The sequence below is a fragment of the Rhinolophus hipposideros genome, assembly GCF_964194185.1.
Source record: "Rhinolophus hipposideros genome assembly, chromosome: 19".
Taxonomy (NCBI): Eukaryota; Metazoa; Chordata; class Mammalia; order Chiroptera; family Rhinolophidae; genus Rhinolophus; species Rhinolophus hipposideros.
The window spans coordinates 51,277,796-51,292,179 of NC_138065.1; the positions used below are offsets into that span (position 1 = coordinate 51,277,796).

General features: G+C 38.0%; 3 protein-coding genes across 7 annotated transcripts in view; 2 read left to right on the plus strand and 1 right to left on the minus strand.

Annotated features, from left to right (window-relative positions):
* The window catches only part of DCAF6 (DDB1 and CUL4 associated factor 6), a 74,287-nt gene extending 73,255 nt beyond the window's left edge, over window positions 1-1,032 (minus strand). For 4 of the 5 annotated variants that reach the window (XM_081026532.1, XM_081026530.1, XM_081026528.1 and 1 more), the window contains exon 1: window positions 699-1,032. The gene's annotated coding sequence lies outside the window, so the exon portion shown is untranslated. The remainder of the gene's footprint in view (window positions 1-698) is intronic. The other variant, XM_081026523.1, reaches the window with a different exon arrangement.
* MPC2 (mitochondrial pyruvate carrier 2) lies at window positions 155-12,750 on the plus strand. The gene is made up of 5 exons (XM_081026546.1): window positions 155-502; window positions 5,281-5,321; window positions 9,797-9,881; window positions 10,373-10,484; window positions 12,436-12,750. Exons 1-5 carry the CDS (start codon window positions 394-396, stop codon window positions 12,470-12,472), a joined length of 384 nt encoding a protein of 127 aa, XP_080882672.1. The 5' UTR covers window positions 155-393; the 3' UTR covers window positions 12,473-12,750.
* Window positions 12,511-14,384, plus strand: part of ADCY10 (adenylate cyclase 10) — a 55,047-nt gene continuing 53,173 nt past the window's right edge. Inside the window, exon 1 of the mRNA XM_081026517.1 lies at window positions 12,511-12,548. The gene's annotated coding sequence lies outside the window, so the exon portion shown is untranslated. The remainder of the gene's footprint in view (window positions 12,549-14,384) is intronic.

A 14,384-nucleotide genomic window follows, 5' to 3' on the forward strand; every position in this document is an offset into this window, starting at 1 on the left:
TCCGCGCTGGGCCCCGCCCACGCCGCGGGGCAGGCCAATCACCGTGGGCAGCTCCGCTCGCGCAGGCGCGCTGCCGCAGGGCTCGGGGAGGACTCACGGAGGCAATTCTTCAGGCACCTGTTGCCATGACTCCTCCTCCTCGTCCGCTGGGGGAGGGCGGGAGGCCGACCCGGGGCGGGCCGTCGCCGTGTCCCCGCCTCCTCCGCTCAGCTGGGCCGAGGCCCCTGGGTGATTCGCAGGGGGGCAGCCTGGGCCGCGGAAGGGCACCCCGGGGAAGAGGAGAACGCGAGGCCCTGCGGCGGGGGACGAGTGGCGAGCTGCCCTCCGGAGTCAGCCAGGAACGAGTACGCGGCCATCCTCCCGCCGGGCGGCCTCCATCGCGCGTCTGCAGAGATGTCGGCTGCGGGCGTCCGGGCCCTGCGGGCCACCTACCACCGGGTGCTCGATAAAGTGGAGCTCATGCTGCCTGAGAAACTGAGGCCGTTGTACAACCACCCGGCAGGTAATGGGCCCAGAACGGCTGCCGCCGAGGCCTCCCTCCGTCCCCCTCTAAACGAGACCCTCGGAGGCCGGCGGCCGGCTGTGCGGCGGGAGCCGTCACCCCCAGCGCAGCGCGTCCCCGTCCGGTGACGCCGCCTCCTTTCCCTTCTCCCTGCTCCTCGCCTGACCCGGCCCCGGCGCGCCCGAGCCCTGCAGACCTGTGCGGGCCGCGTCCCGGAGGCGCGGCTCAGCGGACGGGCCGGGCTTGCTCCCCCGAGGGGCCGTGTGCGCTCTGCTCCCCGCCTGGTGGCGTGCTGCCCCGCGCGCGCGGAGCTGCCGGGGCGCTCGGGAGGGCTCGGCGGGAAGGTCACTGTGCCTGCGGCTGCAGCTGGCGGGGCCTGCGCGTGCGGGAGCCCGGGGCCGCCGTTCCCGTTCGCGGCTCGAGCTTCCGTCCGCCTCGCCCTGTGCGCGGAAGGACTGAACCCGCGCTCCCGGGACCTAGCGCTGCAGACAGCCCTGCATTCCCTTCCGCCCGCCACTCACTGTAGGCGTGACCTTGGGCCAAACCGTAGCTCTCTCTTAGTGGCGGTGCGATGCGGTGAAGGTGGGAACTAACTACATCACAAGCATGTCTGAGGCTTCCCGACGTGCGCGGTGAATGCTGGCGTGCGCTCGTCCCGTTGGAAGGCCGTGTCCTTGTGGCTGGGGGAAAAACAGTCGGTAAGAAACGGAAAGGATCCAGCCGCTCCCACGCTTTCGTGAAGGTCCAGAACTCGCTCTAAAATGGACAGTCACGGTACTTACTGGGCAGGGAATCAGGCCCAGGTAGGGCTGTAGGTCTCTTTCAAGCCGAAGGCTTTGCGGATGAGACACTGTGCCGTACGTGGAAGTGAAAAAGGGGCCCTTTCCCCCGCGTAACTTGTCTCCGCACTTGGTCTCCTTCGGAGAGTTGGCTTTCCCGAGGGGGAGCCCACGGAAGCGGCGCCCGGGGGTCCGAGCCGCCTTAGTACTAAATCTGATTAACCCTTTCATAATGGAATGAACCGTATTTGGGGATTAGACTTTAGTGTAATATTATTTACTGCAGTATTATACCCATTATGAAATTGATCTTCACGGAGAGGTTTGTATTGTGGACAACGTTTATTTACCTTTTGGAATTGTGCTGTTTTGTGGCAGATTACCAGGAGGGAGGAGGTGGGCAGGGCTTCTGTAACCTGCGTTTTAGAGTCAGCTGAACTCTGTGGAGTCAGTTTTGACCCTCGGAAGCGTTGTGTTTGGGCTGTAGGGTAAGGGCACGGTAGAGGAGGAGCAATTTTAAACGATTAATACGTAAATAGAGAGTTTTATAGTCATCTTTTCCAAGGCCTTGGCTTTAACCACCTATCATCATTGCTTATAACACTTTATTCAACTTTCAGAATGAAAAGGAGTTACCTTTCATTTGTAGATTGTGCATTTCATCTGGATATTCTTGGATTACTTCCCTTTTCTGTATAATGGAAGGAGCATAGGCTTTGAAGCCAGACAGACCGAGGTTTGAATTTTGACTGTGTGATCTTGACCTTAAATCCCCCCAAGCCTTAGTTTTCTAATCTACAAAATGGGGATAATTATCACAATTTAAAGATTGTTACGAAAATTAAATGATATAATGTCTAAAACAGAGTGTTTGCGCTTAAACCCTCAACAGATGTTAGTTCCCTCTCATCTAAACTTAACCAATATGCAGCGCAATAGTACCTATCACTGCAAAATTATTTGTGATTAAAAAGTTGTAGGCACACCAACCTAGACATGGAGAAGCATGAAAAGTATAACTGTTGATTCACTAGTGTTGAATAAAATCTGAGGAGAAACTGATTATTGTTCCAAGAGTTATCGGAGTGAATATTCAAGTTTTTGCATACGTTTAGCATAATAGTATGTTACTGAGTCATTTAAACATGAAGCTATATTCACATACCAGAGGTTTTTACAATGGTATGCAAGGCTAGGCTATCAATAGTTGGATAGCATGCATTGCTGATTTTAAATTGTTGACATTTAATTTTATCACTAACAAGTACGTGCAGAAGATATAAGGATTATAGGGCTGTAAAGCGATAAGTAGCCCAGTCATGTTCTTACTGTAAAATCAGAATAGCTTTAGTACAAAAAAAAAAAGGTAATTTTTGGTAGTCAGTATTTGTGTCAAAGGGTAACCTTGACAAATTCTAAATGTTTGTAAGTAGTTTGTCACATAATAAATTGTGAACAGGTCGAGCTGGTTAACATAGGGAACTAAGGAATGTTGAGGGATATTGGAAAGTAACAAAAGGTAGACAAATGAATGCTATGAAAGGGATAGCAAGAGGTATGTAGTGGAAAGCATTGAATGAAAACCTTTTATTTTTCACATTGGGACATAGTGAGCACTTTAGTTCAATATTTGTATGTGTATATATTTGCCTGTTTGTAAAAGTTACTTATTCTGTTCCAAGGAAAAATCATACATACAATAAATGACGTACTTTCTAGGTAGAATTTATATATTTCATTAACAATAATTCCTCTCAGATAAAGAAATTAGAAGGTAAATTCATGTCTTTATTTTATCAACAGGTTCATCAAGGCAACTGGATTTGTTAATTTGTTTGAAAATGTATGTCTGGTACATATTTGGTTATAATATTCCCTTGCAGAATTTCTCCAATTCTTCTATAAAAGTTTAAACTTTAAAAAAACATCAGTTTCACTTTTAAAATGAGACAAACCCATAACAACACAAAAGAAAATGACCATTATATCATTCTCTGTGTTTTTTTAACACAGAAAATAGTTTATAGTTTTAAATATATGTACTTTTTGATATTTCCAAATTGTGTGTATTTGAGGCCTTTTTCAGCTTTCAAAGGTAGACTTCTAAGCAACAAGATGAAAATGTGTTGTTAATTCTTTTTTTAAAAGAATGTACATTTATATCTGATGGGGACGCATTTTCCTCATTTTGGACTCCAAATTAAATTTCTTATGAGGTGATTTTTTTAATTTGATATATTTCAGCAGTTCAGTTTTTCTGCCTAATCAAGTTTTTTCATTCCTTCATAGTGAATGTTAGCTAGGTATTTTTGTTTATGCTTCCGGTTATCTTGATTTTAAGGTATTATGATCAATTCAGGTATCATAATTATTTACCTAATTTTTTAATGAATAGCTGTGTTTTAATGAATAGCTATGAGAATAGCTGTGTCATTATGTAGAACATAAACCTGGTTTTCCCAGATCTAGAATTACACGTGTGACATTGTGTTGTCAGTGTTTATCTATTTTCAAATGCTTTGCTTTATCAAAAATTCATGTTTTAGAAACGTTGAAGTTAGTTGAAATATTTCCTCATTACCATATCCACTATTGATTGATTGTGATTGCTTTTTTTCAGGCCTGTATACCTGAATTCATACATGTCTAAATTTGACTTATTTACTCCTAAGGTAGAAAATAATTAGCTGAGATAAATGGGAAGGGTGAACTAAAATAAATTTTCTTTGAAATTTTTGTTGACCTATTGTATGATCACAAGTAATGCTAGCCCGTTTCCCCCTTTGCTTAACAATGAAGAAAACAGTGGTTATTTGCATCTATAGATACCCAACTCACTTGTCAATATCCTGTCTGATCTCAGAAAAATTAGAATATCTTACATATATTTGCTACTGATATTTTTAAATTTAGTACTTAGCAGTTGTTAAACTGATTTAGGGTTTTGTTTTGTTTTGTAGTTTAAAATTATTCACTAAAATACTCATACTGCTCTTGGTCCAGGTTTCAGCAACCAAAATTTTAAGTTTGAAGTTTTTTGTTTGGTTTGGTTGAGGGGAGGAGGGCAGTTAATATTTTAAAACTATCACCTTGCTCAGGGCAGTTGAATAAATTACCAGGCACACCTACTGAAAAGCTTAACTGTTTATTAACCCTGAAAGATCAACCATTTAAGCTTGTAAAGAAACCAGAATCCAGAGGCATTGCTCAGGAAACAATTTTTGGGTGGCAGAAAAGGAAGCATCAGTTTTGAACTAGGAAGAGGAGAAGTTCAAAGCCAGAGACTAAAACAATGTGCTGAGTTACCCTTGAAAATGAATTAGTCGCTGATACTGCCCATGACCAGAGACTTTGTATATGACAAAGAAAAATGAACCAGGTGTGATGATAGTAATCTCAGAAGCGCAAGCCAAATAAAATTACCAAAGAGTTTGAAAAGATTGATTTACAGGATCAGTGCATCATGGCATCAGACACTTGGGGAAAATTCAGGAGCCAAATACGGAGTGCCATGGTCTAAGAGTAGAGAAACTAATGAGTAGAAGTCTAATGCAGCCCAATTATAAAGGGACCCTGATGTTCCTGGAAATAAAAAAAAAAAAAATGCCAAATTCTAGCCTTCAGTGTGAAACTGTGTCAAGGAAACTCTGTAATTTCCCCAATTTGAAGTTACCCATAGGTGAACTAACATTAAATTCCATATTCAAGGCAAAGCATTGGGAATGGTTTCTAAAACTATCTCCATTATAATTTAGCTAATTAACAGGTCACAAAAATACAAATAATTGACAAGGAGATCAAAACAACTTGTCTGAAAGATTGATACTGTAATGACTTTCTAAAGGTTAACTTATATGCAAAGTATGCAGAAAGCATAGTAAAAATGATTAGAAATAGATTGATCAATCTTTGTTTTTCAAATGTGTTGATATCGATTAAAAGATATGTATAAAATAGTCGAATAGTTGGATTATTCCTAAATTTTGCTTTTTTTTTCAGGTCCCAAAACCGTTTTCTTCTGGGCTCCAATTATGAAATGGGTAAGTCTTGAGTTTTTGCAGAAACTACTGAAAAAAATAGTCTCAATAGGAACATCTTAATTTGAAGTAACTTTTATAAAGGATGTACTTTTAAATGTTCGTGGTATGCCTCTAAATGATTTCATGGAAATATTCTCGGATACATCATTTTTACTTCATAAAGCACACTTAGTTTTTTCTGAACTCCTAATGATAAAAGACCTCCTGGGAACATACATGTTATCAAAAAGCTTACAATTGTGAGCCCTAGGAACATGAATTTTTTATTCTAAAATTTTATGACTAAGTAAAACATTAAATTCATTAGAACTCCTCCAAATTAACTGTTATTATTAATTTAGCATGAGAACTGAAGATACTAACACCAAAATAGAGGCAAGGAAAGTTAGTCTCAAAAAGTAGAAGCATTTATCCAAGAGTATATATTAACATTTAATAAATGGTAGTCCAGGACTTCTGACTCCAAGACCAATGCTTTTACCCTATGCCAGTGTTTCCATTCCTAAAGCTCTCATTTAGCTGAAAAGAATTGTGGTGGCTATTTGTGGCAAATCACTGATTTTCTGTTGAAAGGGCCAGCTTTGGCCAATAGCAGCACTTCTCAAAGTGCCATTCCTGGACCTGTAGCATTGACATGACCCATTAACATGGTAGAGATGCACCTTTTCAGTCCTCATTGCAGATTTGCCGAATCTGAAACTCTGGGCATGGAGCCTAGTAATTTGTGTTTCAATAAGCCCTCTAGGTGATTTTGATGCCTTCTAAAATTTTAAAACTAGTGGTCTGCAGTCTTTTTGTTCAATTGTAGTAAAATGCCAATAAAATTGACCCTCTTGGCCATTTTTATGGTGGTAAGTATATTTATATCATTGTGCAACCAATCTCTAGAGTTCTTTTTATCTTGCACAACTAAAATTACCCATTAAACAATAACGCTTCGTTTCCGCGCCGCCGCCCCGCGACCCCCCCCCCCCACCATTCTACTTTCTGTCTCCATGAATTGGACTACTATAGGGTCTTCATATAAGTACTATCATACGGTATTTGTCTTTTTGAGTCTGGCTTATGTCACTTAGTACAGTGTCCTCAAGGTTCGTTAACGTCAGAATCCTTTTCAAGTCGGAGTAATATTCCATTGTATGTTTATACCACATTTGGTTCATCCATTCATCTGTTTATGGACACTTGTGTTGCTTCCACCGTTTGATATTATGAATAATGCCGCGGTGAACACCTGTGTGCCAATATTCTAGTTCATGCTTTCAGTTCTTTTGGGTATATACCTAGAAGTGGAATTGTTGGAGCGTGTGGTATATTTGTGTTTATTATTTTGAGCAACTGCCATACTGTATTCCATAGTGGTTACACTATTTTACAATCCCACCAGCAAGTAACAAGGATTCCTACATCCCTGCCAACACTTGCTACTTTTGTTACTGTTGTTTTATAACACCCATCCTAATGGGTGTGAAGTGGTACCTCTTGTGGTTTTGATTTGCATTTCCTTCTTATGCTTAGTCATGCTGAGCGTCTTTTCTTGTACTTATGGACCATTTCTACATCTTCTTTGGGGAGATGCCTGTTAAAGCCCTTTGCCCATTTTTTAATCAGGTTGTTTTTTGTTGTTAAGTTGTCGGCTGTTTTAATTCTCTTAACATGTACTATTTTAAATTGGTAGAACAATTCAAAAGTTCAGTTGTAAATCTAAGTAGTTGAGAATGTTAGAGCTGGAAGTGGCTGTCCCTCAGTGTTAGGGCCTTAGGCAAATTGTCTGCGATTTTATCTCCCAGCTACAAAATGACTGGATTAGAGTAGATTAGTGGTTGGGATCTGTACTTTAGAGAGAACTAGAGAGCAGTTCTTCTTTATATTTATCGAGAAAAGTTCCCATCAGTTTGAAAAACATTTCATTATACCAGCTTTGATGATTATGCTCACACTCTAAGCATTCAAAAATAGTGTGATATGCAAAAAATAAAACAAACATACTAATGGAAGGTATATTATTATTTCCTTCCTCTTTTCTCCCTACCACACATAAAATTATGCTGCAGTTATATATCTATAAAGTGGAATTGATTGCTGAAGTATTGTATCTTGCACCGTTATTAAAAGAATAAGAGTGATTTAATCTGTTTACAGTAAATTTGAGGTCCTCTGACCGCAAAGTTGCCACAATTTAGAAGTTCGATTTTATCAATAGTTGTTCTGTTTCTTTGATCTGATTCATCAGTGTTTGAAATGACAGTATTCGATACTCATAAGTGCTTTCTTGACTGTCTCCTTTAAAAACATTTATTTTAAGGTCTTGTTGAAGTCATTCTGTTTCCCCGAAAACAAGACCTAGCCTGACCTTCGGGTCTAATGCATCTTTTGGAGCAAAAATTAATATCAGACCCGATATTATATTGTATTATACCCGGTCTTATTTTAACATAAGACCGGGTCTAATACTAATTTTTGCTCCAAAAGACACATTAGAGCTGATGGTCCGGCTAGGTCTTATTTTCGGGAAAACACGGTACCTAGTCTCGTGATGACAGCCTAGCAATAGGAAATTCGGTGTCTTGTTCTCTGGTGGGGAGACTTCTTTTGTTATTTACTTTATGAACATATTAATGTGTTTTCTTCCAGAGCATTTAATAATTAATCTATGGTAGTCTATACATGACACATAAAAATTGCTGCTGCAGGTCATATATGTTCTATATTAAGAATTTCAGACTACTGTACTTTTTCAGACATTTAGCTATGGTGGAGTTCTTTTTAGCCACTTTAATTGAAACAAGATATTTCTTTATCCTTTAACTGTGCTAAGTACTTTTATGCTAAATACATTTAAAAGTATATTGACTCATTTAATCATATATCACTTTTGCAAGAGTAGCTATTCATATTCTCATTTTATACACAAGAAATTTAAGACAAAGTGCAATGTAACTTGACCAAAGTTACACAGCTACTAAGTGGCAGAGATTAGATTCACAATGAAATTTTCTGAGATAATTAATATCAGGTTAGAGTGGTATAGAAATAGAAAAGTATTTTTTTAGAAATACAGAAATGGAGCTCAATACTTTTGTGGGAGAGAACAATTAGTCCCAGCAGAATAAAGTGTACTACATTGTGACAATAAACAAAATCATGACCTCTGACTTCTTCCAAACGAGAATGCTAGAATACAGCTTCTAGTTTTCAGAGATCTATTCAACAAGCCACAGTGTAATATGTGGACTCAGTAGAATAATAGTAGAAATGAGTCCCTTTCTTACCCCTTTACAATGGCAGTATTCCACCCTGCAGAATTAGAACAAATGTGAAACCGAGAAAATGTACTTTGGGACCTGAAAAAAGGATGTAGGAGAGATAGATGATTAGGAAGCATTTGGGAATAAAATCAGAGGACTGGGTGAGAGTTAACGAGAAGAAAAGTTGTGTTGGCCATAATTTACCTCTAATGATACTCCTGTGTTTAGCCATTTGCCCCTTTTAAAATCAAAATCATTGCTTTATTAATGCAAAACCATTTGGATTTGGTTTAAATTTGTGTATAAATTCACAAGTATGTGTTTATTTTATTAGGACCAAAACTCTTTACTGATTTACATTTTCCATGTAAGAGCATCTTTTAGAAACTCAGTAAAACCTGAAAATAATTTCTTGAAAACATATACTCTAATGACATACTTAGCATTTGATTTTGAAATACTTAAAGAAAAGTGGCAAAACCACAATAATTGTTGACTGTGGGTAATGGGTATGCAGGGGTTCTTTGTACTGGCCCCTCTTATTCTGTGTAGGCTTGAATTTTTATCACTAAAATTCATTCTATGTTCTAATCTCCTCAATAGAGCAGTATAACTAATATCTCGTGAAGACTCAATACTACATTTTGTGAGTGATGCTGATGGCAGGGTATGAGAGGTATGACTCCATAAAAGACAGTATTAAAAAACCATCTAAACTTTGATGTTAAAGAAAAATTATCTAACCAAGAAACTAAAATTCTAACAGAACTTTTCAGATACTTCCACTTTTAGAAAAGAATAACCTTGATAAAAAACACAAAAGGAAGAATCTATGCAAATTATCTTAGTTTTCGGGCACCCTCCACACCAGTGGTTCCCAGCATGTACAAAGAATATATACATTCATGTGTGAAAGAAGTATCATTTGTAGAACAGGTATACATATATATGTATAAATATACATATACACACACACACCACTGAGTTTCAAATATATCAGGCTGCTTACTGTGTTTAACAAAACACAAATTCAAAAAGCATGCTTGAATTCATTGCAGTTTTTTTGTCATGATACACATTTTCTTAATGCATGGATGCTAAAATTATAGCTACTGTCATGTGAAAATCTCTGGAATAGCTTTGTGTTTTATTTAAAGTTAAGAACCATGACTTAACACTTAAGTGTTTTTTTTTTTTCTCTCTCTCTGTGTTCATGTGTATTTCCAGGGGTTGGTGTGTGCTGGATTGGCTGACATGGCCAGACCTGCAGAAAAACTCAGCACAGCTCAATCTGCTGTTCTGATGGCTACAGGTAAATTAAATGAGTGTCTATCACGTTCCAAATAGGATATTCAATATTTTTGTTTTGTTTTCCATCAGTTTACTTAAAAATTTAATGTTTGCAATACACTTACACACAAAGGAATTAGCAGTGTCATCTGTAGGAAGATATTAGATTATAAATAGAGAAGGCAGAGGAAGGTTACTGTGAATAAGTATCAGCGTGGGTTTGTTTTCCAAGTTTTTGCCACAAGCATATTTTTATAACTAGGGGGCAAAGTTCCAATTAATATTCATTTGCCCTATAAAGATTCCCCTTAGATATAAAAAAATGAATATTTTGTGTAACTCAATTATAGCAACTTTATTAAAGGCGCACAGAGTATAGCTTTTCTATGTCCTTGATCCTACATTGTGTGGTCATAGTCTTATTTATAATTATTATACTCTAATAGTAAATGTTCCGATAAGATATTGCAGCAGTACCATGCTTTAAAAATAAACAATGTTTTGTTTCAACAGGGCTTATTTGGTCAAGATACTCACTTGTCATTATTCCAAAAAACTGGAGTCTGTTTGCTGTTAATTTCTTCGTTGGGGCAGCAGGAGCCTCTCAGCTCTTCCGTATTTGGAGGTGAGCCTACCAGGGTATTGACATAATCTGCCTCAGAAGCCCCCCGGGTGGCAAGACTTTTTTTGTTGTTGTTAAAGATTCACATATATTGGGGGTGACCAGTTGGCTCCGTTGGTTAGAGCGCAGTGCTCTCATTAACAATAACAACAAGGTTGCCGGTTTGATCCCCACATGGACCACTGTGAGCTCCGCCTGCCACAACTAGATTGAAACAACTACTTGACTTGGATCTGATGAGTCCTGGAAAAACACAAATAAATAAAAGTTTAAAAAATTAATTCACATATAATACTAAGATGGGATGTACCCAAAGCAGAAACTTAACACTTCTAGAAAAGTCTGGGGCTTTAAATTAAAAGTGTTAAGCAGTATGTTGCCTAGGTTTTAAATCTGTATATTATCTAAATGTATAACTCTTTCATAGAATCTGTTGTATTAAGATAACAGCCTAAGGGATTTTCTGCATGAACCTTTATCACTCACTCTCAATTATATATAACAAAGTGGGACTAAAATATATAGTTATGCAGTCTTGGAAATGATGTTAGAGTGAAGTTACTGGTTTCATTAGAAAGTGTTCTATGAGCATTAGAAATTTTTAAAGCTGTTTACTCAGTAGTTAATATTATTTCTCAGTGATTGGTTAACACTGTATTGAGCTCACCTTAGATGAAGGCTCTGGCTGTGTTTGAACCATAGAACCTTTCAAATTATGAAACAGTGTCGTGAATGACAACTTTTTTTGGCTGAAAAAATTGAATGGTCTCAATAAAGACATAGAAAATATGGGTTATATTTGACCTTACTTCAAGAAGGCATTCTGTTCTGCAGAGTTTAGTACATTTTACTTCATACTTTACCAACCCAAGCTTAACTAGTAGCAGTATATTTAATCCTTTCATAATCATCTAGCACATGATAAATGAACAAACAAGTCACTCGTTCTACAGTGTGCCTCACAACCATTTTTAGGGCTAATTTATATCAATATAAACTTTAATTTGTATAGTGATTTTAGTCATAAAGTATTTTTCTCGTACACCATTTCATTTTTTAACCTTATATTAACTCATGATAGTAGAGCTAAGAGAATGCCAAGTGCCATATTCAGAACTATTATTTCTAATATTAGAAATTTTGATACAGTTTAACCAAAGAATTTTTGGCACCTTTTAGTTATGATAGCAGATTGGGAGATTTAGTTTGAAGTACAAATGTTGGACTCTGGAGCATTTAGGAAAACACTTGAATATTTGAAATCAGGACCTTTTGAGAAATATAGGGGTGTGGTAGGTTTCATGGAATAAGTTCTTTTTTGGGCATATACTATTCTCAGTCTGTTGTAAGCTGGGAGGGTTCGTCAGTAAAGTTCAGGGGATTGTAGAGAGACAAGACTCTGTGGCTTTGTGGTTCATTCTTCTTTGGATTAATGAGAATTGAAGATAACAGTCCTTAGCTTCAATAAACTTAAGTGTTTACAGACTGTTAAGCCAGTAGCCTGCCTGCATCGAAGAGGTATATTTCATTTTTATTGGTTAGCCCGGGATCGCTTCCCAGTTCATTTTATTTTCAGGAAAGACACTTTGTGAGTATAAAATAAAACGTTCTAGAGAACCATGTTTTGTTAAATTTTATACATATTGTCACATCTTTGTCATACTGTAGTATAGTTCAAGAATGAAAACGTTCGTTAAAATAATACTTATGTACAGGAAACTGTATGTCAGTTATTAAAACTTGTTGGCAGTTGGAAGCCAGATGGAAATAAAGTCCGTGGGTCACTTTCCCTCTTGCCTGTTTCTACCTTCAAGGCCCTGGGAAAATTGTATTTACAACTATATAGCCCCTTAACCAGTGAGACAGAAAAGACGGAATATCCTTCTCATTCCCTTCGTATTATACATTTATTTATTGCGATTCATGATTATTTTTCTTTCTGTTTCATTTATAGATATAACCAAGAACTGCAAGCTAAGGCAAACAAATAAGAGCTCTTGATCCTTCTAGCAACTTAGATGTGAATATAACCACTGGGACTCAGTTTGATTAATTATTTGACTATTGGTAAGATGATGCTAACTGCTCGTGACTAGAAGGCATAAAAGAAATCTAAGTTAACTGGGAGCTAGTACTTGATTCAGCAGAAAAATAAAGCAAATTTTTAATAACAGTGTCTCTTTACACATGATTTAAGGAACTTATCTGTGGATATTAGTAACATTTTTTTCCTACTCTTTGCCTGTAATAAATCATACTTGCTCATACATACCTGGCCTCCTTCTGTTCTAGTCAACCAAAGTGTGTTTATATAGGAGTACACACATTCAAGCAAGTCAAAATATAATGGAAACGTTAAGTAATCTGTTGTACAGTGAAGGATGGTGAATTAGCTAAAAGTGAAAAGAAATAGAGCTAAAGACAGTGAGAAATGGGTTAGTAGAATGGCTAGCAAAATAATTTCAAACTATTTTAAAATATTTTAACTTGAATCTTGAAGAATTTTTTTTTCTTGGAATTCTTTTATAGCTACAAAGTAAGGAAACATTTCTAAATACTGAATACATTCAGTCACTGATATATTGTAGCAGAAAAGGCTGTAGAGTCAGACCCGAATTTGGATCTCAGCTCTATGATTTATAATCTGTAGCTCTGGACAAGGTAAGAGGGTGTCTAGTAGAATGCTTGGGTCATAAGTCGGCTTTCTGTAAATGGTCATGATCTTTGTCCCCATTTTGAGGAAAGACTGGGCATAGATTACTGCACACTAGAAATAATTAACAGTCGGTTGGATTTGACCTCCAATTTGGTATACTGAGCTTTCTTCTGAAAATCCTAGTAAAGCCAGCCCTGGTTAGAACTAGTCAGGGGAATCAGCAAAGCAAGTCATTTCTAAATTTGAAGAGAAGCAAGTATAAAAGTAACGTTTTAAATAATAATATATGATAAAGATCAAAATTTGGCAATTAGCAATTGAAAACCTTGCACTTTTTCATTTATTCCTTCAACGTAATCCATCTTTGAGGAGGAAGGATTAGACAATTTGACATTGGCAAAATGAAGACGTTCAGAAGAGTCAAATTATTATGCTTTATAAGCCACACTATTAAATTTGTTTGGCATGTGTGTGCACACATGTGCATGGATTTCCTAGGGTTAAGCATTTAGGAAAAACATGTATTATGAAATACGGTATTGACACAAAAAAAGTTATTAAAAGGTACATTTTGAATTGGTATTTCACTTTCTTTTCATTAAAACCTGCTCTTTCTTATGTGGGTCCTCTTAAGCCCCATTTGTCAGTCAAATTGTAGCATTTAGATGCAATCACAGACACCCTCTTGGTCCTCAGAAGTTCTACTGACAAACCATCTCATGCTTCCTTTCTGCCTCAAAACTCTCCATCCCGTTTGGAATCTTAAAAATTAAATGACTCATACGTATCCAGTCAAAAACCTTCACTGCCACTTGGAACATGTGGCCCAGTGATCAGTTTCACAACTATTCTTAAAAACTTAAAAGAATTTATATACTAGAAGTCCTTACTACCAGTGCAGGTACCAAACTCCATAAAAATACTTTTCATAATGGTACAAATCATTTGAGCCGTTCGGTTGAGTTGAATTCTATATCATCATTTTCTAACAAGTCTTCATTAGATGATGTTTTCTCAATGCCAGGTCTGACAGGCCTGGGCTTCAACTCGGCCCTGCCACCTATTAACTGTGAGACCTTGTTAACCTTTGGCTCTGAGCTTTAGTATTTTCAGAGCGAAATTGGGCTAATAATAGCACGCCTGTCAGGACTGTTGTGAAGATTAATTGAGGTAATGTTTTACTACAGTGCCTGGTCCATGATGGGTGTTAAATAAATGTAGGAAATTTCAGAAAATGATAAGCTTAT